The sequence below is a fragment of the Labeo rohita genome, chromosome 20, assembly GCF_022985175.1.
Source record: "Labeo rohita strain BAU-BD-2019 chromosome 20, IGBB_LRoh.1.0, whole genome shotgun sequence".
NCBI lineage: Eukaryota > Metazoa > Chordata > Actinopteri > Cypriniformes > Cyprinidae > Labeo > Labeo rohita.
In genome coordinates, this window is record NC_066888.1 from 25,511,855 (window position 1) to 25,534,111 (window position 22,257).

The window sequence follows — 22,257 nt, forward strand, 5'->3', positions numbered from 1 at the left end:
GCACATGGAAACTCATTCTGCATTAATTCTAACAACCTTCAAAATATGTTTGTATGCACATTCGGTTATGTGAAATATTGACTCTGCCACACTTTTTACTGTTTAAGTGACAAAGGAACAGTCAAATTATTGTTCATGATTACGGTTCAGTTCACTTTAAATTCATGACTGATGAGCCGGGACTTTGTGACTTTGCAAAAAAAAGTTTAATGACTAACAATATTAATGAACGGCAGCTCAACACTGAGTATGAATTTGAAGAAAGATTTCAGCTATAAAATCCTGTTCCTTAAAACAACAATTGACTTCAGTGTCAATGTTAACTATGTAAAGCTGCAACAAATTTCACACAATTGTATGAAGTACAGAAAAACAGGATATAATAATGCTATACATTTTTGGTCAGTGACAGTTATTATTACCAATACATTACAGTTTACATCAGGCAAACTAATAAATTGCAGTAAAATGTAAATCCTCATTTATTTTGCTGTTTGCATCTGTTATCAGCAGGAATAGGAGCATGAACACATGTATGACAGGAAAACAAAGTCTTAACATCCATTTTGTTAAACATTCTGTCAAGTACTTCTTTTAGGATTGTATATGCACCCTTATTTTTGGTCCTGGAAATCATGCTTTGTTACAATTAAACAACGCTGAGTTAGTATAAATAATAATAAGGTAATGCAGGACTACACAAAAGACAGTCTCCTCGAAAAATATACATATTTTGAAAAAAACTTAAAGAATAGACATGCTCCACTTGGTTGTTTTCCTTCCGTGCGAAAGACAAGAAATATTTTGCACGAATAATCCACCAACACGCATCTGAAAGGCATGTATTACCGTGTTTTGGGCCCCTGGTGCAATTTTCACTGTGGTCTCCAAACCACTAGGGGTCATCAGAGTTCCACTGGTAGACCAATAAACCCCTTAGCGCTCACTGTTCTCGGTCACATTATTAGTAGGGGTGTCCTGGGCGCTGGCTTGGGCTGCTGAAGACAGGACCTCTTCAAAACTGCCCGCACCTCCTGTTCCTCCCACCTTTGACTGTGCACGACACAAAACTCTCATGACATTGGATAGCATGTTGACATTCAGGATAGTGAAGTTGAAAATTCCTAATGATAAGCTGATTAATTATTAACAGCACTGAACTAAGCTACAGTCTGCTTGTTTGACCACTAATAAGGTCACTGTAAGTCAAGCTTACCTTAATGTTTGAAACTGTGCTTTCAACTTTTTCCTCAAAGGATTTGAAACTAGGTGAGTTCCTGCAAAATAAAAATTGTTTTGTTTTATTTACCTATTTTAGACAGTAAAACTCATCTGGTCCATTCAACAGCAGTCCTAAAATCCTCTCCAGGGTATTTTAGTGTAATAAAGGTGCATGCAAGATGGTACATGCAGGGATTACTATTGTTTATGCAACAAAACCACTGTTTATACACGTTTATACACACCAGCACTCACTCACAACCTGCAGTGTAGTATTTTATATATGCATTTGTGATATGTCACATGCAGTTTGTGTTGTTTGTATCCTAAATGTCACACTTTTGGATGTTTTAAAAAGTTTTTAAATGCAACAGTAGAACAAACATGCAAAGCAAGCTGTCACACACATTTACCTCATTGTAGGCATGCTCATTGAATGCCGTATAGAATAGCTGTCCCATGAAAGCATGGCCAAGCAAGAGAGAGGTTTGATCATTATCATGGACAAACAAACACATTGCAAATATGACACAAAATTGCTAATAATTAAAAGTTCTAGTTATATGTAAGTGTAGCCTGCAGTAGTACATTTCACTAAACCTACACTAACAAATGTCTGGGGTGGTAAGATTTTTTTAATGTTTTTGAAAGAATTCTCTTATGCTCACCCCAAGGCTGCATTTGATCAAAATAGCGAAACTAGTAAAATTGTATAATATTATTTCAATTTACAATAACTGTTTTCTATTTGAATGTATTTTAAAAAGTAATTTATTCCTGTGATGCGTAGCTGAATTTTCAGCAGCCATTACTTCCGTCTTTAGTGCCACATGATCCTTCAGAAATCATTCTTATATACTGCTTTGGTGCTCAAAAACATTTCATAATTATCCATGTTGAAAACAGAAGAATGTCTTTACTGTCACTTTTGATGTAATGCATCCTTGTTAAGACCTGACACCAAATTTTGAACGGTACTGTACAAGCTGGTGACTTTCCAATGGACAATATAACTATCTCATATAAGTGTATATACCTCTAATAATTAGACTGGCAAAAAGCTGCATGTGAACTGGGTAACTGTACAGAACTGTGATCATTTTGCACTTCCTGTTTTCTATGCATAGTGAGAACTAAACTGCATACCTGATAAAAAAAACGGCTATTCAAAGCAGGTGAGATAAAGACGTTTTACTACACATGCATTATTTGTCAACACACAAATAGTTAAATGAAAACCACAAATGCTGAAACCAGACAGATACATCTGAGGTCAAAAGTTTCCATACACCTTGCAGAATTTGTAAAATGTTAATTATTTTACCAAAATAAGAGATATCATACAAAATGCATGTTATTATTTTATTTAGTACTGACCTTAATAAGATATTTCACATAAAGATAGGAAACACAATGCATTAAGAGCCAGGCAGTGAAAACTTTTTGAATTTGAAGATCAGAGTAAACTGAACTTATTTTGTGTATCTTCTGTAGCTTCTGAAGGGCAGTACTAATTGAAAAGAATATGTTCATTGTTCAGTTTCTGAGAATTTCCTGTGTATAAGGTTGTTAGTTTTGGTACACTCCACAAACATTTGATTAGCACTAATAACATACCCATCACATCTTTATTCTGTTCAAAAGTTTACACCCCTGGCTCTGAATGCATTGTTTTTTCCTTATGAAGCATCAGTGAGCATTTGAACCTTCTGTAATAGTTGCATATGAGTCCCTCAGTTGTCCTCAGTATAAAAAGATGGATCTCAAAATCATACAGTCATTGTTGGAAAGGGTTCAAATACACAAAAATGCTGAAAAACGAAAGAATTTGTGGGACCTGAAGGATTTTTCTGAAGAACAGCAGGCAGTTTAACTGTTCAGGACAAACAAGTGATTCATGAACAGCTATCACTAAACAAAAAAAACACAGCTGTGGATCATTCAGGTAACAACACAGTATTAAGAATCAAGTGTATGTAAACTTTTGAACAGGGTTTTTTTTTTTATAAATTCAGCTATTATTCTCTTGTGGACTACGTGGAAATGTCTTTTATCTAAAATATCTTATTCAAGTCAGTACTAAATAAAATATCATGCATTTTGCATGATCCTGCTTATTTTGGAAAAATAATTAACATTTTGCAGATTCTGCAAGGTGTATATAAACTTTTGACCTCAACCGTACATGTAGTCAATATGGGAGACAAAGAAATGATTGTGACTTTACATCATTGCTTACAAAACCAAAGACCTGCTTATAATGCTACAGCACAGTCTGAACCATTTTAGATCTCACATCTAATGAATTTATGTCTCCACACCGTTTTTTTTTTTTCTCAGAATCAATGTTAGACTGACACTCATTGAAATTGTATTGAAATATTCATATTAGCTGCTCAGATACTTGAACACCCTTTCACACCCATATTGATTATTTATGGAAACACTGTGTCCGAGTCTTGTCTTTAAGTCAGATTTAGTTTCAGCACCGTCACTGTTCTCATGTATCATGCAGATGCTAAAAGAAAGCAGCTATTGCTAATCTCTATTTGGGATCTATAAACACAATATCTTACCCAAGAGAATAAGACCTTTGGTATGCATCAGAGATAGGGAAAGAACACTGTAAATCATTTTTTGCTGCCATACAACACAATTTTGGTCATATGAGCCCTTATAACATATTCGAGGACATATAAAATTCATGCAGTTCTCAAGTTAAAGGGGTCATCGGATGCAAAATTCACGATTACGTAGGGCTGGGCGATATGAAAAAATTATCACGACAATTTTTTTTCGTATCAGTCGATATCAATAATTATCACGATAAATGTTACATTTTTATTTCTTTATTAGTTTAAAGGCAGATTTTTGCTACAATGTAAAAGTTGTAAAAACCAGACGATTAAAAGTGGCTTTAAAATATTCTTTATGGTCAGAACATGACAAACACCTTTTTTAAAATTCTTCACATTTTTTCCAAGTCATTTTTCCTTAACAAAATAAACATCTTAATTTAAAGAAATATTTCTTAGTTTTGCATGCTTTAATAAGTAATATTGTTTCAAATCAAGAAACAGGTTTGTTACCTGTTAATAACAATAATAATATAACATTTTTTGTCTCTTAGAAACACATAATTGATAGTAGCTTGAGTTCAGATGCAGATGTAGATTTATGTTCATTAACAAAATCAGTAATTTTTTTTAATAAACCATTGCTCTTCTGTACCATAGATCATAATAACAGCTAAAACCACAAATATAGCACCTCAATACCATGGTAAAAATGTAATATGGTTCCTAGGTATTTGTATGAAAAACAGTAATCTAAATACATTTAGTATAAATGCATAAACGCTTTAGCTTAATCACAAAAAATACTGTAATTATATTCCATTGCTCCTCCTTAAATACAAGTCTACATTAATAACATAAAAAAAAATTCAACACAAATATACCCACATATCTGACCACTGTGTAGTCTACTAGTGCTACTTTAGTGATACTAAATCTATGGTTTTGAACTATGATCCGAGCGAATAAACGGTCCGAGTGGCGCGCTTTGAAATCGCCTTTCTCAATAATGTGCTAGTTAGCAAGTTCCGCGGCTAAAGTTTACAGTCTCAGAAAACTGCCCGTCACTCATTTAAAGGGACATGCACCGAAATTGCTCGCTGTAAACAAAGCTTTTTTTGGCAAGGTAAAAAAGGTGTTGTTTTACACTACCATTGAGAAATTTTAACCAAAGTATGTTATAGACTTTTCATTAAGACCCTAAAGAATCATATCAGCTTGTGGAAAATGGGCATCTGATGACCTCTTTAAGAACAACTTATTGGTAACTAACTTATTTTTCGTTTTAGAAAAATGTAATACAGTGGTCACGAAAAGTGTTTGGACACTTAATTAGAAATAAGAAAAATATTAAACCAAGTGACCTTTTTTTCAGACCTAACTTTTATCCAAATGGTGTACGGTAGATGTCCGAATTTAGTTTCCCTTAAGTTTACACTACAAATACTTTTTGCTCTGATCTTACATGAAACCTTGTGAAATTAGCTTTAAAAGTGTGCATCTAATGCAATGGCATTCATATATTTTTAAGTGTTTAAGTGTCCAAATACTTAGGGCCACTGTATACTGTTAAATTTGCTAATTAACTTTAACCATTCCCAATAACTGCCAATTTGGGCCTGATGCAATAAAATGGACAAAGCACTCAGCACACACACACTGTGCAGAAGTCATAAGAATATTTATCAACATTTCAACAAAAACTTTCTAAAGTACTGATGAATTCCTGAAAAGCAAAAAGCATTATTTGCCATATTAGCTCCATATGCAATATGGACTGTAATCATGCAGTATGCTGCTATAGATAGGAGTCAAAAAGCATGCATTGTGCTTTGGATGTTCACTGCAAATGTGAGTTGGAAAAGCCCAAACACATGCAGAGAAATGGCGTCACACACTAGCAACCAAACACACATACCTCCTGGGATACAGTATCTGAAGGCCAAACATGCTGAAGTAAAATAAGGTAATGAGGTGTTGGATCTACATCAATGTCCAATAACAGTGAAATCAACACTATATTGCTAAAGCAAAAGCAGGAGTAAGTGGTAAATTGGAACTGGGCATCATGCATTGATTTTGATCATTCTTATATCTTTATAATTAATTGATGATTAAAACATTGTCTTATAAACACACAAACACGAGCACACATTATAATCTATCTATCTATCTATCTATCTATCTATATGTCTATCTCTATGCATGTGTATATATTATATATACTTTATATTATATCTAATATATAACATTATGTGCCTTACATTATTTTTGCTTTAAAAAATGTATCTTGTTTCATGAATATATTTATTTATATATTTTACTGAGAAAAAAGGAGGAATAATCAGATTTTCTGCAGCGTTTAGGACTGCCATCTGTAAAGCCTGGCCATTATTAATAACAAGCTGTCAACAGTCAGCCGTTTATCACCCTGCTGTAGATGTGGACACTTCTCTCTTACTGTTCTTCTGAACTGAAAGCATCTATTGTTAAATAGTGTCTCCACCATCCAGAAGCCAGTGAAGAGGAGCTGGTAAATTCTTCATGCCATCACAAGCTCTTATTTTTATGCCAGCTGGACCTGCCCCCAATGTGGCCTACTGAAAGCTGCTTAAATAAAGCTTACGTAACACAAACATGACACTCAAACAGACTGGCCAAAGTAAATGCCTCAAGATCACTGCCATTTCACTGTGCAAAATACACGGCGTGTGTACTATGGAAGATCCCTGCAGGATCAGGAACAGGAAATGATGGACAGCAGAAAGAGGCAGAGGGGGAAGTGACATTGTACCTCATATCACCGAACTTCCTGCTGATGGCAGTGCCCAGGTTACTAAAGGCTGCTGAAGTCCTCTGTCCAGCTGTACTCAGGGTCTCAGATGTCTTTTTGTATCTGCCAGGAAAGTACAAAAACAGATGCTCTTATTCTCACTCAGATATTCCTATCATAGATGTCATTCATAAAATATAATTCTAACACAAATATACTTTTTTTCCATTTACACAGTTTAAAACATATTCCATAGCAATAAAGACCTCATATATACAGTTGAGGTCCAAAGTTTACATACACCTTGCAAAATCTACAAAATGCATGTAATTTTTTATTTAGTACTGACCTGAATTACATATTTAACATAAAAGACGTTTACATATGGTCCACAAGAGAAAATAATAGTTGAATTTATAAAAATGACCCCGTTCAAAAGTTTACAGAGATGTTTAGAAGTCCCTTGTTTGTCCTGAACAGTTAAACTGCCCACTGTTTTTCAGAAAAATCATTTAGGTTCCACAGATTCTTTGGTTCTTTAGCATTGTATTTGAACCATTTCTAATGATGACTGACTTTGAGGTCCACTTTTTCAAGACGATTTTTAACGATGACTGTTTTTGAGATCCATCTTTTCACACTGAGGCTAACTGAGACCATCATATGCAACTATTACAGAAGGTTCAAACACTCACTGATGCTCCAGAAGGAAACATGATGCATTTACAGCCGGGGGTGAAAACTTTTTGAATTTGAACATTCAGGTTAATTTAATTTATTTTGTCTTCTGGGAAACATAATAGTATCTTCTGCTGCTTCTGAAGGGTAGTACTAAACGAAAAAGATATTTAGGCAAAATAAGAAAAATGTACAGATCTTCATTAAAAGTTTACACCCCCCCCCGGTTCTTGATCCATCGTTTTTCCTTCTGAAGCATCAGTGAGCGTTTGAACCTTCTGTAATAGTTGCACATGAGTCCCTCAGTTGTCCTCAGTTTGAAAAGATGCATCTCAAAATCATACAGTCATTGTTGGAAAGGGTTCAAATACACAAAAATGCTGAAAAACCAAACAATTTGTGGGACCTGAAGGATTTTTCTGAAGAACAGCAGGCAGTTTAACTGACTGAACTTGATTACGAATCAAGCGTATGTAAACTTTTGAATGGGGTCATTTTTATAAATTCAACTATTATTTCTCTTGTGGACTATGTGAAAACATCTATTATGTGAAATATCTTATTCAGGTCAGTACTAAATAAAAAATAACATGCATTTTGTATGATCCCTCTTATTTTGGTAAAAATAATTAACATTTTGTGGATTCTGCAAGGTGTATGTAAACTTTCAACCTCAGCTGTACAGTTCGTCTCATGTGTTTGTGAACCCCTGGGGGTTCACGAGGGTACTGCAAGGGGGGTTTGCAAGTTGACTGAAAGCTAATAATTAAACCAAATGTAAAATTAAAACAAATAAATGTGGTGGCACAATTAATTAAAATAAAACGAAAAGTCAGGATAGCTTAGTATGATTATCAGATCAAAGGGTATGATTGTGCGATGTGCACATACACATAATTTCTATGGATAAAAGTGTACAGTGTTTCACCAGTATTCTGCCAAAATAAAAGCTATAGGATGTGCAAATATGAAAGTGAAGAATTTAATACATACTGTAAATATGAGTACTGTTACTGTTATTTTACAGGACAACTGTAATTTAAAACAGTAATATATTTATGTAATTCATTACGTAATTTTTATAGATTTACAATTTTTAAACTAGTGGTAACAACAACCAACAAAGAGAAGCCAAATATATAGGCAGCAAATAATTTTATAATAAAAACATTTAATAATAAAAAACTAAAAAAAGATTCAATATTTTATGTTTACCTGCATGTCATGTGACTATTAACCAATCTCAGAGAACTATGAAAATTCAAATGTTATGCTTTCTTTAAAATATTAATTTAAATTATTAAAATCTCAGGGGGTACTTCAACAAATTATTTTCTAAGGGGTTCGACTAACAAAAGAAAGGTTGGGAACCCCTGGGGTAACTCTTTAGTGGATCTTACAGTACATTAAAAATGACTTTTAAATATTAGACAAGCCAGTTCCCAAAGGAGACTAAAGAATGAGAACAAACTTTGAACATGTACAGGCAAAGAACAAAAAGGTGCCTTTTCTGAATTGTAGACAGGAAGAACTTCACTTCAGCTTTTTTCTGTGATCTCATAGAAAACAGGAAGAAATGCTACTTCAATCCAGAGAATACAATAAAACAGTCTACAAAGGGAACACTAGGGCCACAATGCTACTGATACTCTACAGAAAAAAACAATCAGACATTTACATAATTGTATATGCTTAATATGTTTACATGGTATAAGAGTAATTTTCTACTCTTTGCTTTTTCCTAAATGATCTCAGGTCTGTTGGTCTGTTGAGAGTCCTGTCACATTTTAAACAGCAAGTTCAGCATCTAAAAGATACAGAAACTTCTTGACCCATAAGCTCTACATTTCTCACAACAAAACTCCCACATTTAATAACATTTTACACATACTGTATCCAAATCTGGCACATTCTGATCAGTCAAAAAACACTGGTGCATTCCTCAAACAAAGCAATAGTATGACTTTAGAAAACCTGGATTACTTCTACATAAACACCTTTTGTGACAGAAATTCATAGGTTTGGAAATTCATTTTTGGGTGAACTAGTCCTTTAAGTTATATCATGCTACAAGTCACATTTCACAGCCCAATCACAGTACATGAGGTGAATCACATTGTGAAATTACATGCTTTGTATAACAGCACATCTAGTCTGATCTGAGACCAGTCTAGCTGGAAATCTAGTCCTTTGATGAGCGCATATGTAGAGACACTCAGGCTAATGCAGGAATCATCCATATCGGTCAGCAGACGCCATCTGATCGCTTTGTCCCTCTCAGCCGACAACCTCCTCACCATGGCAACCGTGACATGAGAAGGACTATTCAATTGAGAAGCTAGTTACCATGTCACTGTAGTAACTGAATAACCAGGTGAATATGGGATATACCTATATATTGTTTTTTCCTTTTGATTAATTGTTCCTTCTTGTATTATTCTAATTCAGGTAAAAGCATCAGCTAATTGAATAAAAGTTCTTTTGTTAGCATAAATTCACATCATCATTGCTTATAACGGTTTCTATTCATCATGCTTGTAATCTGTACATTAATCTGTGTAATTCCTGAGGATTGTGATCGTAAACATGCACAACAATATTATTATGCTACTTCATGAGTCATAAAAAGATCTGATTTTATTTAAGTAAGTCTCTATTTGGCTTTCATTGACAATAATAGCTTGTTTGTCTGTTCAGTGTGTGTGTATAAAGACAAATAGAGATGTGCAGCAAGGTTCAGTGCATAGATGTGCAGCAAGCCTTGTCGTAGCGATGTTTTTATTGTGTAAATGGGTTGCGTGTCTCAGAACATCATTGTTTGTCTGGGTAATTGTGAACTGAGGCAGATATGGATCACACTGTGATGGCAATAACCTAAATATACAGTGACAGAGGGAAACACCACTGTTTCAACATGCAATTCATTCTCAAGAAGGAAGCTGGCTAATAAACAACAGGTCAATTTAATTTTTTTTCTTTTTGATGTAAAGTACTGGATTTTAATAAGAAAACAAAAATATTGGATTTGGTATATATTGTTAAATCACTATTGCCCAAACTGTTTGTGCTACAGATATAAAACACAATAAAAATACAACATGTCAACTCAAGTGTTATTTTAGTATCATGGTATTCATATGCTATTATACTTTTTATAAATATTTAGAATTAGCTTATTTTAAATGTTCAGTTTTTATTTACATTTTAGTAATTTTATTATGTGCTTTTTCAGTTTTTATTGTTTTTTTATAATGCTATATTAATTTTAGTTGCAGAATTTAAATTTTTTAAGTTATGTATCTAATATTTATATATTTTTTTCAGTTTTATTGTAATTATCTGTAATTATCTTGTGCTCATCACAGTTGAAATAGTATTGCGATTTAAAATAACACTTTTCTATTTTAATATACTTTAAAATACAATTTATTTCTGTGATGCGAAGTTGAATTCACATCAGCCATTACTCCAGTCTTCAGTGTCGCACGATCCTCCAGAAATCATTCCAATATGCTGATTTATTATCAATGTATTATCAAAGTTGTGCTATTTAATATTTGTGAAATATTTGAACCTGTGATACTTTTTTCAGGATTCTTTGATGAATAAGAAGTTAAAAAGAACAGGATTTAGTCAAAATAGAAATATTTTCTATAAGTCTTTACTATCACTTTGTATCAATTTAACACATCCTTGAATAAAAGTATTAATTTCTTTCAGAGAAAGAAAAAAAAAAAAATGTACTGACCCCAAACTTACATTGTTACAAAAGATTTATTTTTTAAATAAATGCTGTTCTTTTTAACCTTTTACTCATCAAAGAATCCTGAAAAACGTTTCCAGAAAAAAATATTAAGCAGCACAACTGTTATAAATTAATAATAAATAAATCATCATATTAGAATGATTTCTGAAGGATTATGTGACACTGAAGACTGGAGTAATGATGCTGAAAATTCAGCTCTGCATTACAGGAATAAATTATATTTTAGTGCATATTAAAATAGAAAAACACTATTTTAAATTACAATAATATTTCATAATATTACTGTTTTTTGTGTATTTTTAATCAAATACACACAGCTCTGACAAGCAGAAAAGACTTCTTTAAAAAACATTAAAAATCGTACTGATACCAAACTTTTGAACGGCAGTGTATATATAAAAATATAAAAGTATATAAATACACAATAAAATCCAAATATATACATTCAGACATATATAAAAAACAATTTGTCTGTGAACTAAACCTAGATCTACTTGTTAAGCAAAAACTCTACCACTAAACTAAATTATTTAACATGTATATAACTACTAGGTTGTTAAAAAGTGAGCAAGGACCATGTTTCCAAGTCCACAGTTTTCCTGTGGAATTGGTTTACTTTAACACTGTTGCCGTGGGTTGAAGCGACCCTCAATAATGTTATATTTAGCCCCTGAAATGTGAAGTCACCAGGGTAACCCTACCAAAAATCGTGTATTTTACCCCCCTGAAAGGCAATTTTTACCTCCAAAATGCGGTTGGGCTATTTTTGTGTAGCAATTAGGCGGGTTTTGTTGTGAAAACCTGGCGACCCTGGCAAGGACCAGCACTGTTGCCTTCTTTAAAAATGTACATGATGCATCTTTTGTCACAAACCAGAATGAAATATGACACTAATTACGAGGGTTAGCAAAGACTACTTACGCGGTGCTGGTCTGCATGTCGTACCAGCTCTTGCTGAAGTTTTGTCGCAGTTCACTCAGGGGTGTGATCCCTAGTTTCTGTTTCAGCTCCAACTGACGCTTTTCTTTGGAGGCCAGGACTTGTTTCAAAGTAGTGATTTCTTCTTCTAACTGACAAAAGGAAAATAAGTCAAGGTTGGGGGCTGAACCTCTTCAGATTTAAATAACAGTTATATGAACAACAGATAATTTAGTTCTCATATGAAGTGTCCACTCTTTTCTTTCTGTCTCATATGCAAACTGTGACAGTTAACGTCGCCTTACACTGTTAAGTGGACCGTGAAGATCTGGAAAGATAAAGTAGCCCAAGAAAAAACGGGAAAGCTTTGTCACATGATTTTCAATCATGTCCTGGATGAGATAATGCAGACTGTATATTTCAGGAAGGACTGGATCGTATGTCAATACTACAAGCTTTAATATAACTAAAATCAAATCAACTATACTTTCAAACTAATAAATGTCATTTTTAACTCTCATAACAGATAGAACTAGCTCCGAAAGCAAACAGTGGCATGTTTTCACGTGAGTCACAATATGCAAAGAAGGAAAATGTAGACAGATCAGCAGAATTTTCATAACTTGCAAGACTATTTCTGCTTGAGCTTTGCAGCCTTTGAGTTCACAGACCAACATTTTTCCTAAGGACCATCCAGGCTATTTTCCTGGTGAAAATACCTTAGTCAGTTCATTCTCCATTTCCTCTCGCTCCTCTTCTGTGATAGTGTTGTTGAGGTCCACCTCTGACACCATGTCCTCGTCCACTTCCTTTAGAGGCTCTTTATCCAATAAACCTGGAAATAAATGTACAAAAATAGCAAAACACTGAAAGTTATTGTTAACTTGTCTCAATCAAATGGACAAATCTATGAGCACACATTCTTTCGCAGATTTGATTTCACAGAACTAACTTGGGTAAAGTCAATCCACCATTGCTAAAAGGATGATGAAATCATAGAACCATTTAGCAAAAAAGGTTTTGAGTCTCAAAAATGCATTAAAGGGGTCATCGGATGCTAAGTTCACTTTTACATGCTGTTTGAACATTAATGTGTGTTGGCAGTGTATGTACAAATCTACCCTATAATGATAAAAATCCATGTTGTGGTTTTTAATTAATCTGTAAAAATAATATCCCCTTTTTCAAATTGAGCCATTCTCAGATGCCTGTCATTGTGGCATCATACCGACAGAGGCCGCTCCCACAATAGTTGATTGACAGGAGCGTCTAACCTAAGATCAGTTGTAACAGTCCAACCTCCATGTTTTGATGCCAGAGCAGGGATGTAAGTTAGACAAGAATATCTCCGACTGAGCGATTGAGGTGTTGTGTTGCTGGATGTAATAATGAACGTAGTGGTCGTCATTTACTCCCGACATCTGAGCTGCTGAAGGTGCAGTGGATTACATTTGTTTGTGAAGGGAATGCGCCTCCCGATCTACATATATCCGTCTATGTTCGCGTGAATCATTCGTGAATCGTGATCCAGCTTCACTTACAGCAGAAGTGAGTATAAGGGGTTTTTTTATGAATCTTTGCGATCGCCTTTTCTAATAATGTGCTAACAGGTTTGTCACTCCACAGAGAGAAGAGAGGGGCGGGGCAAGCAGAGCTCATTTGCATTTAAAGCAGCCTCGACCAGAATTTGATGATTTTTATAAGGGTTTTTATGAATCTTTGCAAATCGCCTTTCTCAATAATGTGCTAGTTAGCAAGATTCACGGCTAAAGTTTACAGTCTCAGAAAATTGCTCGTCATTCATTTAAAGGGACATGCACCGAAACGGCTCGCTGTAAACAAAGCTATTTTTGACAAGGTAAAAAGGGTGTTGTTTTACACTACCATTGAGAATTTTTAAACAAAGTATATTATAGACTTTTCATTAAGACTCTAAAGAATCATATCAACTTGTGGAAAATGGGCATCCGATGACCCTTTTAAAACACATCATACATTACTTAAAGGAATAGTTTAACCAAAAAATTAAGTCTATTTTTAATTTACATACCCTCCATTCCAACATACACTACCAGTTAAAACTTTGGGATTGGAAAGATTTTTGTTTATGTTTTGAAAGTTACTCATTTGATTAAAACTACAACATTATGAAATATTATTGCAATTAAAATAACTGTTTTCTATTTTGATATTTCAAAATGCAATTTATTTCTGTGATGGCTCCAGTCTTTAGTCACATGATACTTCAGAAATCATTTTAATATGCTGATTGTCTACACAAGAAACATTTCTTTTGATAATCAACATTAAAAACAGTTACAATGCTATTTTAGGTAAACTAAAACACAAGTTCACCCATTATGTCTTAACAGCACTTGCACTATACAGAAACGACCCTTCAATCAGTGTGAAAACAGCAGTTTAGCCTTTAAACACATTTAACCATCACCTTCTCTGTGTAATTATCCTGCCTCGCCCCAGAATGAAGGTGTATTTGCAGTTATAATGAAAGGTTGTACAAAAAAAAAGAGAGAAAGACTGAAAACACCTTGAAGTTTGCAATAAAGCCTTGCAAAATAAGCCAGACTGATCAGGGTTAATAAAGCTTTACCTACGTTTCCTTTTAGATCACATTAAAGTTCCAAAAAACTGGTCAACTGATTTGCAAAATGATGTTTTGAGGCAACATAAGCCTGATTTTAATCTATAGCACCTCATAATAGCTGACACACAGAGACTACAGACCAAAACAACAGTTTTCTCTTACGCATTTAAGGATTTAAACTGAACTTACGCAAAGAGAAGAGGATATGAAATTAGGAATATGGTTTGATTATCCAACCTTTGACTGAAACCTTAATCCAGTTCCCCAAAATCCCTGCCAAATCACTCACTCAGTACACCATTATGTGTTTCAGTTTCATTTCATTGCAATACATGCCTGACATGACTTGACATAAATCACAATTTTACATTGGAGTGTTCATCCAAGAGTAAAATTATAGCATATACGTAGTGTGAATGCTCAAAACAAACTCAGACCCCTTTAAAATTGGACTCAAATGTGCAAACACCTTGTTACTTTTATAATTAATTCACTTAAAAAACTTCCAAATCATTACGCTTGAGAGTCAAAAACACACACGATAAAAGTGAAAGAAAAACGAAATTTTAAAACAGCTAGAAAATGAAAGCTCATATAGTGAAGCACTAATGAATTTGCTATGGCTCCAGTAATGTGAGTAAATGTTAATGTTGTTTTTGTCCATAGGGAAACAAGAGTCACATCTCAGAGATCTGGTCAGTCATTACACGAGAAACTGATTAGAGTGCTGTGGCATGAAACGCGTGATACACTTTCAGTGGGTAATGCAATCAGCAGGTAGAAGAGCAGAGCTGAGATCTCAGATTCATCTTTTACACCACACACAATGGCTTGTACATTGTACATATCTATCTGTTTACAACTAAAGCAAGATGGTTAATCGGTTGCTAGAGGACATTAAAGGTCGTTTCACATGGAGCATCACAAACAATTGATCGCCTTCTGCTAATTTATGCCTGCACTCTAGGTGGCGCTGACCAATAATGCATTTTCCCTCAGATATGCATCTCGCATCCATCTTTTTCTTTCCAAAAGAGTGGGTGTGGCCATTTGTAAATTTTATGGGTGTGGCTTACCGTCTCATCCATGTCATTCTATTTTTAGCTGTACAAAACAGCTCGTTTTGTCGTACCATATTATTTTAATGTATTATCTTAATTCTAAACAATGATTTGTACTGCAGATTTATCATTTACTGCACTTTGTTATTATTCTTGTTATTTCCTTATAGTGGCTAATGAACCTGAAGTATCACCCATAGGCTTACGTCGACATTGAGGAAAAAAATGAATAGAGGGTTTCCACTTATGTCACAGTTTGGTCAGTACCCTAGTGCACAGCCATACTGGAGATAATCGGATGTAAACAACAGCACTGATTGCACGGTTAATGTACTACTGAATGCGTTGTTCTGCTAATTTATGCTGTCTAAACCTCGATTTGTTATAACTTTTGGAAGTCTAGAGTACTCCAAATGTTTTTCCTGGTCTGACCGATTAGTGCAGCCCAAAAACTAAAACTTGACAATAACTGACCATACTCAGTTCCGTTCGGTTCAGTGGCATTGTTTACTTTCAGTGCTGCCAATATGGCAGATTAATGACACATCGTGAAAACACTCTATATGGATCGTACAATGCTCAACAGCATTAAATTAAGATAAGTAAAGTTTGGTTCTACACCAGAAACATGAGCTATCTATAATGCTTACAAGAATACATCTTAAAATACAATCAGATGTACAATTGCCATCAAGCTACACTTGTTATTGTTAATATTTCATTTTGAAAAAGCAATAAAATACCACAATTAAATAAATCTATGTCTGTAATTTTCACAGTCATTTAGCACAATTGTTTTAAAAACATGCATCAATTTTTTTTATACACAATTTACTCTGAAAATATTAACACGTGTTTTTATTTGTGAAATAATCTGACAAATTAATCAGCATATCAATAATTTATTTAAAGGAGAAGTTCACTTTCAGAACAAAAATTTACACGTCATTCAAGATGTTTGTGTCTTTCTTTCTTCCGTCGATAATAAAATGATGTTTCTTGAGGAAAAATTTCAGGAATGTTCTCCATATAATGGACTTCAATGGTGCCCCTAAGTTTGAACTTTCAAAATGCAGTTTAAATGCAGCTTCAAATGGTTCTAAACAAAGGGTCTTATCTAGCAACGCGATCTGTCATTTTCAAAACAAACTGGCAATTTATATACTTTTAAACCTCAAATGCTTGTCTTGTCTAAGTCTGCATGAACTCCGGTTCAATATGGTCAATACAGTTAGGGTATGTCAAAAAACTCCCATCTCGTTTTCTTCCCCAACTTCAAAATCGTCCTACATTGCTGCAGAAGTACCGACCCAGTGTTTACAAAGCGAACATGCAAAGAAGATCAAACGCCCTTTACAAAAAAAAAAGGTAAAACAGCGATGTCGGACGATTTTGACACTGAAGAAGAAAACAAGATGGGAGTTTTTCGACATACCCTAACTGTATTGACACGGACTACACAGACTGCGCATGCGCATCACAAAGACGAGCATTTGAGGTTAAAACATATATAAATTGTCAATGTGTTTTAAAAATGACCGATCATTTTGCTAGATACGACCCTTCTTCCTCGGCTGGGATCATTTAGAGCCCTTTGAAGCTGCATTTGAAGCACATTTTGGTAGTTCAAACTTGGGTGCACCATTAAACTCCACTACATGGAGAAAAATATTGGATTCTCCTCGAGAAACATAATTTCTTATTGACTGAAGAAAGAAAGACACGAACATCTTGGACGACAAGGGAGTGAGTAAATTGTACATTTTTGTCCGGGAAGTGAACTTCTCCTTTATTTTGCTGACAGTATTACTAAAATACATTTGGAATAACTAGCCGTTTCAGTTTTGGTCTGAATAATTAAATGTCACATTATAAAAGTCTCCAACACAGAGCATGAACATGTCCTGTGTGGCTGACATTTAAAACATGAAAATAATCAATATGACATATAAGACATATCAGGAAAAAAACCCCACTGATATTAAGAAATAATCACCATAACATACGTACACACATGCATATTCTGACACTAGGTTACCCTCCAGTCTGTAAAATGTCAACACTGTTTATTTACTTCTAACAAGAATAGATTGAATTGATTCCTTGAAATAGATTAAAACTGAGGGTTGGCATAACTCAGAAGAAAAGTTACTTTATAAAAGCAATTATCTCACAGTTCCACAGCCTCATTGTTCAGGTTGCCTAGCAACTTTCTTGATGTCTTGCATCAACCTCCCAATTATCCCATGAATCGGATTCCCTAAATCTATTTAAGGGTCTGCGCCTCGAATAAGAGGAAGTAGAGAGGATCATTTTCGTGTTAAATATGTAAAATAATACCCTTTCCTTTCCACTGCCATTCTACTGTGTCTACAGGCACTGAGCTTAATCTTAGTTGAAGGTTTATTACTGGAAAAGGAGAGATGTGTGATATTAAATAGGTTTATTCAACAACACCAAGATGAACCGCTGAGACAATTTAAGCAGAGACCATTTGAAAACATGCTATGGTACATTTCAGAGAGGAAAAAAATGATTAGTTTTAAAAGTAATTTAAATAATGGTTCCTGCATGCTTAAAAATTCTGATAAAACCAGATGGTTCATACTGGGTTAACTGATCAGCTAGGTTATTAGCAAGTGCAGCTTAGACTGACCTTAAAATGAAATTAAAATGATGGGAAAATGCCATCTTTGTAGATAAGCTTTCAAATATTTTCCTTCTGGGGTTAGTTGTCTATTTTTGTCATTAATGGGCCAATCAGAGTTTATCTTTCTCATGTTCTTCTGTCTGGGTGAGCGAGTCAAAGTCGTGTCATGGTGTTCGGTGTGTCATCTGAGTAACTAAGTGTCCCTTTAGGGCAGCGTACTCGACAGTTCAGCTTCTTCAAGCTCACTGGACTATGCGTTCAGCTTTCTCAATGTCCTCATTTTCCCTCCCGACGATGCAGCAGGCTCACAAAGAATCACTGTCCTCAGAGAAAGATTTCAATGTGAAGGAGGATGAGGGCATTCGTATTATCCTCAGATGAACAAAACACCTATTTCTTATCACCCACTGATACTGTAGAAATGAAAGATACACTACCAGTCAAAAGTTTTTGAACAGTAAGATTTTTAATGTTTTTTTAAAGTCACTTCTGCTCACCAAGCCTGCAACAATTTTATCTATAGTACAGAAAAAACAGTACAATTTTGAAATATTTTTACTATTTAAAATAACTATTTAAATCTGAAATAGAAATCTTTTGTAACATTATAAATGTCTTTATCATCACTTTTGATCAATTTTAAGCATCCTTGCAAAATAAAAGTATTTAATTTCTATCATTTCTTTCACAAAAAAAATAAATTATACTGAGCTTTTAAATGTTATAGTGTACAATATTACATTTTATTTCAGATAAATGCTAATCTTTGGATCTTTCTGTTCATCAAAGAATCCTGAAAAAATGTACTCAACTGTTTTAAATATTAATAATATTAATAATAATAATAAAATTCCTGAACAGCAAATCCTCATATTAGAATGATTTCTGAAGGAGTAATAATGCTGAGTAATGATGCTGAAAATTTAGCTTTGATCACAGGAATAAATTATATTTTAAAATATATTCAAATAGAAAACAGTTATTTTAAATAGTAAAATACATGAAGACGTCTTTAAAAAACATTAAAAATCGTACTGTTCCAAAACTTTTGACTGGTAGTGTAGTTCATGTGTTAATAAATTCAGTCATCCAATATGGAAATAAAACTAAATAACAGGCCTCTGTGTAATTATTATTTTCAGCATTTTGTGTAAATAACTTTTAGTGTACATTTTTGCAAGTGGTATTAGTCTCAAACGATAGAAAAACATCTCAAACTTTTCTCCAAACACTGAACTGCCAAATGAATCATTAACCCAGCTGCGCAAGTTAGTTATATTAGTATTATTTATATACTATTACTGTATTTATTAATATTAGGAATGAGCATTCATTTTTATATATACATATCTTTATGTTCACATTTACATTTAAATGTTATTTTTTTAGTTGTTTTTGTCATTTTATTAGTATTTTAATATTTCAGCTTTCATTTATTTAATAGTTCAGTGCTAGTAACTTTAGTACTTTATCTAACAAACATATAGTTTTATTTAACAATAGCAATTCTGGTGCTAACAGGTTAAGTTTGACGGCACTACTAACAAGCAAAAAGTCCTAATAAAATGTTTTCTGTGACAAATGGAACAAATTCTATTTTTTTCCCCGCTAAATAACTCCTTTTCAGTAACGTAAACACAATCTATTCAGAGCTTGAAATAAAGCAGTATTTAAAGGCATGGTTTCAGTGAATCATTGCGTAATTTCTGGCCTTGCCCGAGTAATCTGAGGGATTTCTTCTTAGTGATTATCTGACTGGATTTAATTCTGTCTGACTGCTGCACAGAGACACGACAGAGTATTTAGTGACTGGCAGGAAATTCCAGATGGTGACCATGCAAAGTGTGTAATGGGTTGTTTTAAAAGCTTTCACATGAAATTAGACGTTTCTGAGACCTACCTGAATGGAAAGTTTCTCTGTCTTCTGTGGTTCAGCAAATTGAAAATAAGGAGAACATTACATGATCTGATTCAAGAGCTGATACACCCTGTCCAAACAGACTACAAATGACAAAACACCACTCAAATCTCACAAGAACATGCAACCAAGCTGCATTCAACAACAAAGCACTGCAATAAAATATGCACAGGCATGCATATCAAACCTATGTTATCACAATCAAGAAACCTCAACATGGCATGCATTTGAAGCACAACAAAGGGTTTGTCAATCAAATAATGTCACAGTTCTAGGGTGTAGCTGTGTCTAGAAGTTTTATATGTGACATGGCTGTCTACTTCCATCTAAAAGCACCTATGTCACAGAGCTACACACAACTCAGCATCCATCAGCTCAAAGGTGGAAATGGAGTGATCTACACGTCTACAGAGGCTGGGTTTGTCACATTCACTTTCATTACATTAAACAGCAAGCTCTTACCCCAGTCTACTATTGCTTCAGGAGTCAGTACGCTAGAGTACAGCTCTGTGAAGTACGATTGGTAAAACAAACACAAGATATTAAAGCAGGATAAGTGCACAAAAGCGTACATATACAAGAGGCATCGATTTACCACTTATAAATATGTAAATAAATGTATTCATAACTTTAAACTAAATTAAATACACTATTATCAGCTTTGTGTACTTCTTTCACAATAATGTTGACATTTACTATTCACAAACTCAACTACTTTGCATTCTAAAAAGTATAGAAACTATATAATTCAAAAATACATAATTGTAAAATATACAAAAACAGCAGAGCTGCACTGACATCACATTTATTGTTAAAAATTACTTAAATTACTATAACTCACTAATTCATATTTTGTCACTGACATGATATAATTTACTATAATACAGCTTCGTTACTGTTTTTTTATGTTTATTGTTCTAATATTAATTTATTGGTTATTACTGGTCTTGTTGGTACAGGTGATGGTCCTTGCCTAGATCTCAAACAGTATACCAAAGTGTGTTTACTACACTGACCTAGACTGATGATAATTATTTGACTTTTCATTGCCCAGCCCTGTTATTACAGCTTGTACTCATTGCAAACAGGATGTCTATACTACTAAACTGTACAGTTTTGTTTAAACACCAGCCAGTTCTCTGGTACTACAACTGGAACATGTCTGGTCACAAGATTTCAATTATTTAGCTCTGGACAATCACGTGGAAATGAAATAGGAAGGTCACGTGGTTGTCCAGATCCCTGCAACTAAAGGAACTTGAGAGAGAGACAGAGGGAGGAGCTACATCCAATTCCCTCATTTGTTTACGTGACAGCAGATCCCAGGAAAACTTGATCACAAGTCTGGCTTAAGCTCATGCAACTCGTTAGAATAAAGCCTAAATTAACTAGACTAGACAAACACGTGTATATAACTTTTAAGTACCGTAATATTTATATTAAACGTTTAATATTAGGCTGTTAGCTGTCTAGTTGTTTGTTCTGATCTATTTTTCTGGTATGCAAAAATAAAACCAGTGTAACATAACGTGCCTCTCTTTAGTGAAGGTCTACTCTAAGTTATTTGAAGATACACAAGAAAGTGAAACCATATTTGCAGAAGTATTCACATGAACAAGTACATTTACAGAATCATACAGAGATGAAAGTGTTTGGAAAGTAAGCTCACCCTGTTGTCTGGGCTCCATATCAGCGGTCCTGTGCAAATGCAGGTCCAGTTCACATTAACAGCACCTCTCAGTTCAGAGAAATATATCCCGTCCAACACAACCGCTCCACACACACTCTCTGCTCTCAAAACCCCGCCCATTACCGGAGCAGCTGAGCCACAGACCAATGGGAACTGTTCTAATTAGCATATTCTAATTTAATAATACATGTCATTGTAAATAACAACAAACGTAAGTTTCTACATACAGACCAAATATATGAATCGATATAAATATGTGTATAAAAGACTACATTCCTAAAAACACGTAAACTTACGTCTCATCTTGCGCAATCTAATATCTGTCTTTTTCCCCTTTTTGTTTACAAAAACATGTGAGTTTGGCATACCACACTGATGATGTCATGAGTGACACGTTTACC

At 34.2% G+C, this 22,257-nt stretch overlaps 1 protein-coding gene across 5 annotated transcripts; it reads right to left on the reverse strand.

Annotated features, from left to right (window-relative positions):
• Positions 1 to 353: 353 nt before the first annotated feature.
• On the reverse strand, positions 354 to 21,980 carry tpd52l1 (tpd52 like 1). Of its 5 annotated transcripts, XM_051139220.1 has the most exons (10): positions 21,836 to 21,962; positions 20,629 to 20,673; positions 20,149 to 20,172; positions 12,652 to 12,767; positions 11,936 to 12,084; positions 6,592 to 6,693; positions 3,798 to 3,812; positions 1,635 to 1,673; positions 1,217 to 1,277; positions 354 to 1,053 (listed from the first exon to the last, which is right to left on the reverse strand). In XM_051139220.1, the coding sequence occupies exons 1-10, from the start codon at positions 21,852 to 21,854 to the stop codon at positions 937 to 939; spliced, it is 687 nt and encodes a 228-aa protein (XP_050995177.1). In that variant the 5' UTR covers positions 21,855 to 21,962; the 3' UTR covers positions 354 to 936. The 5 variants fall into 5 exon arrangements, with proteins under 5 accessions (XP_050995177.1, XP_050995178.1, XP_050995180.1 ...); XM_051139221.1 differs by lacking the exon at positions 3,798 to 3,812; XM_051139223.1 differs by lacking the exons at positions 20,149 to 20,172; positions 20,629 to 20,673 and having other exon boundaries at positions 21,836 to 21,980.
• Between the last annotated feature and the right edge of the window lie 277 nt (positions 21,981 to 22,257).

What these genes read in the sequence shown, in the direction of transcription:
- tpd52l1 (XM_051139220.1), bottom strand. An exon ending in ATGAGCATGCCTACAATGAG is followed by an intron (nt 1,278 to 1,634) that starts GTAAATGTGTGT and finishes TTTATTTTGCAG; the next exon opens with GAACTCACCTAGTTTCAAAT. An exon ending in GCACAGTTTCAAACATTAAG is followed by an intron (nt 1,054 to 1,216) that starts GTAAGCTTGACT and finishes TGTCGTGCACAG; the next exon opens with TCAAAGGTGGGAGGAACAGG.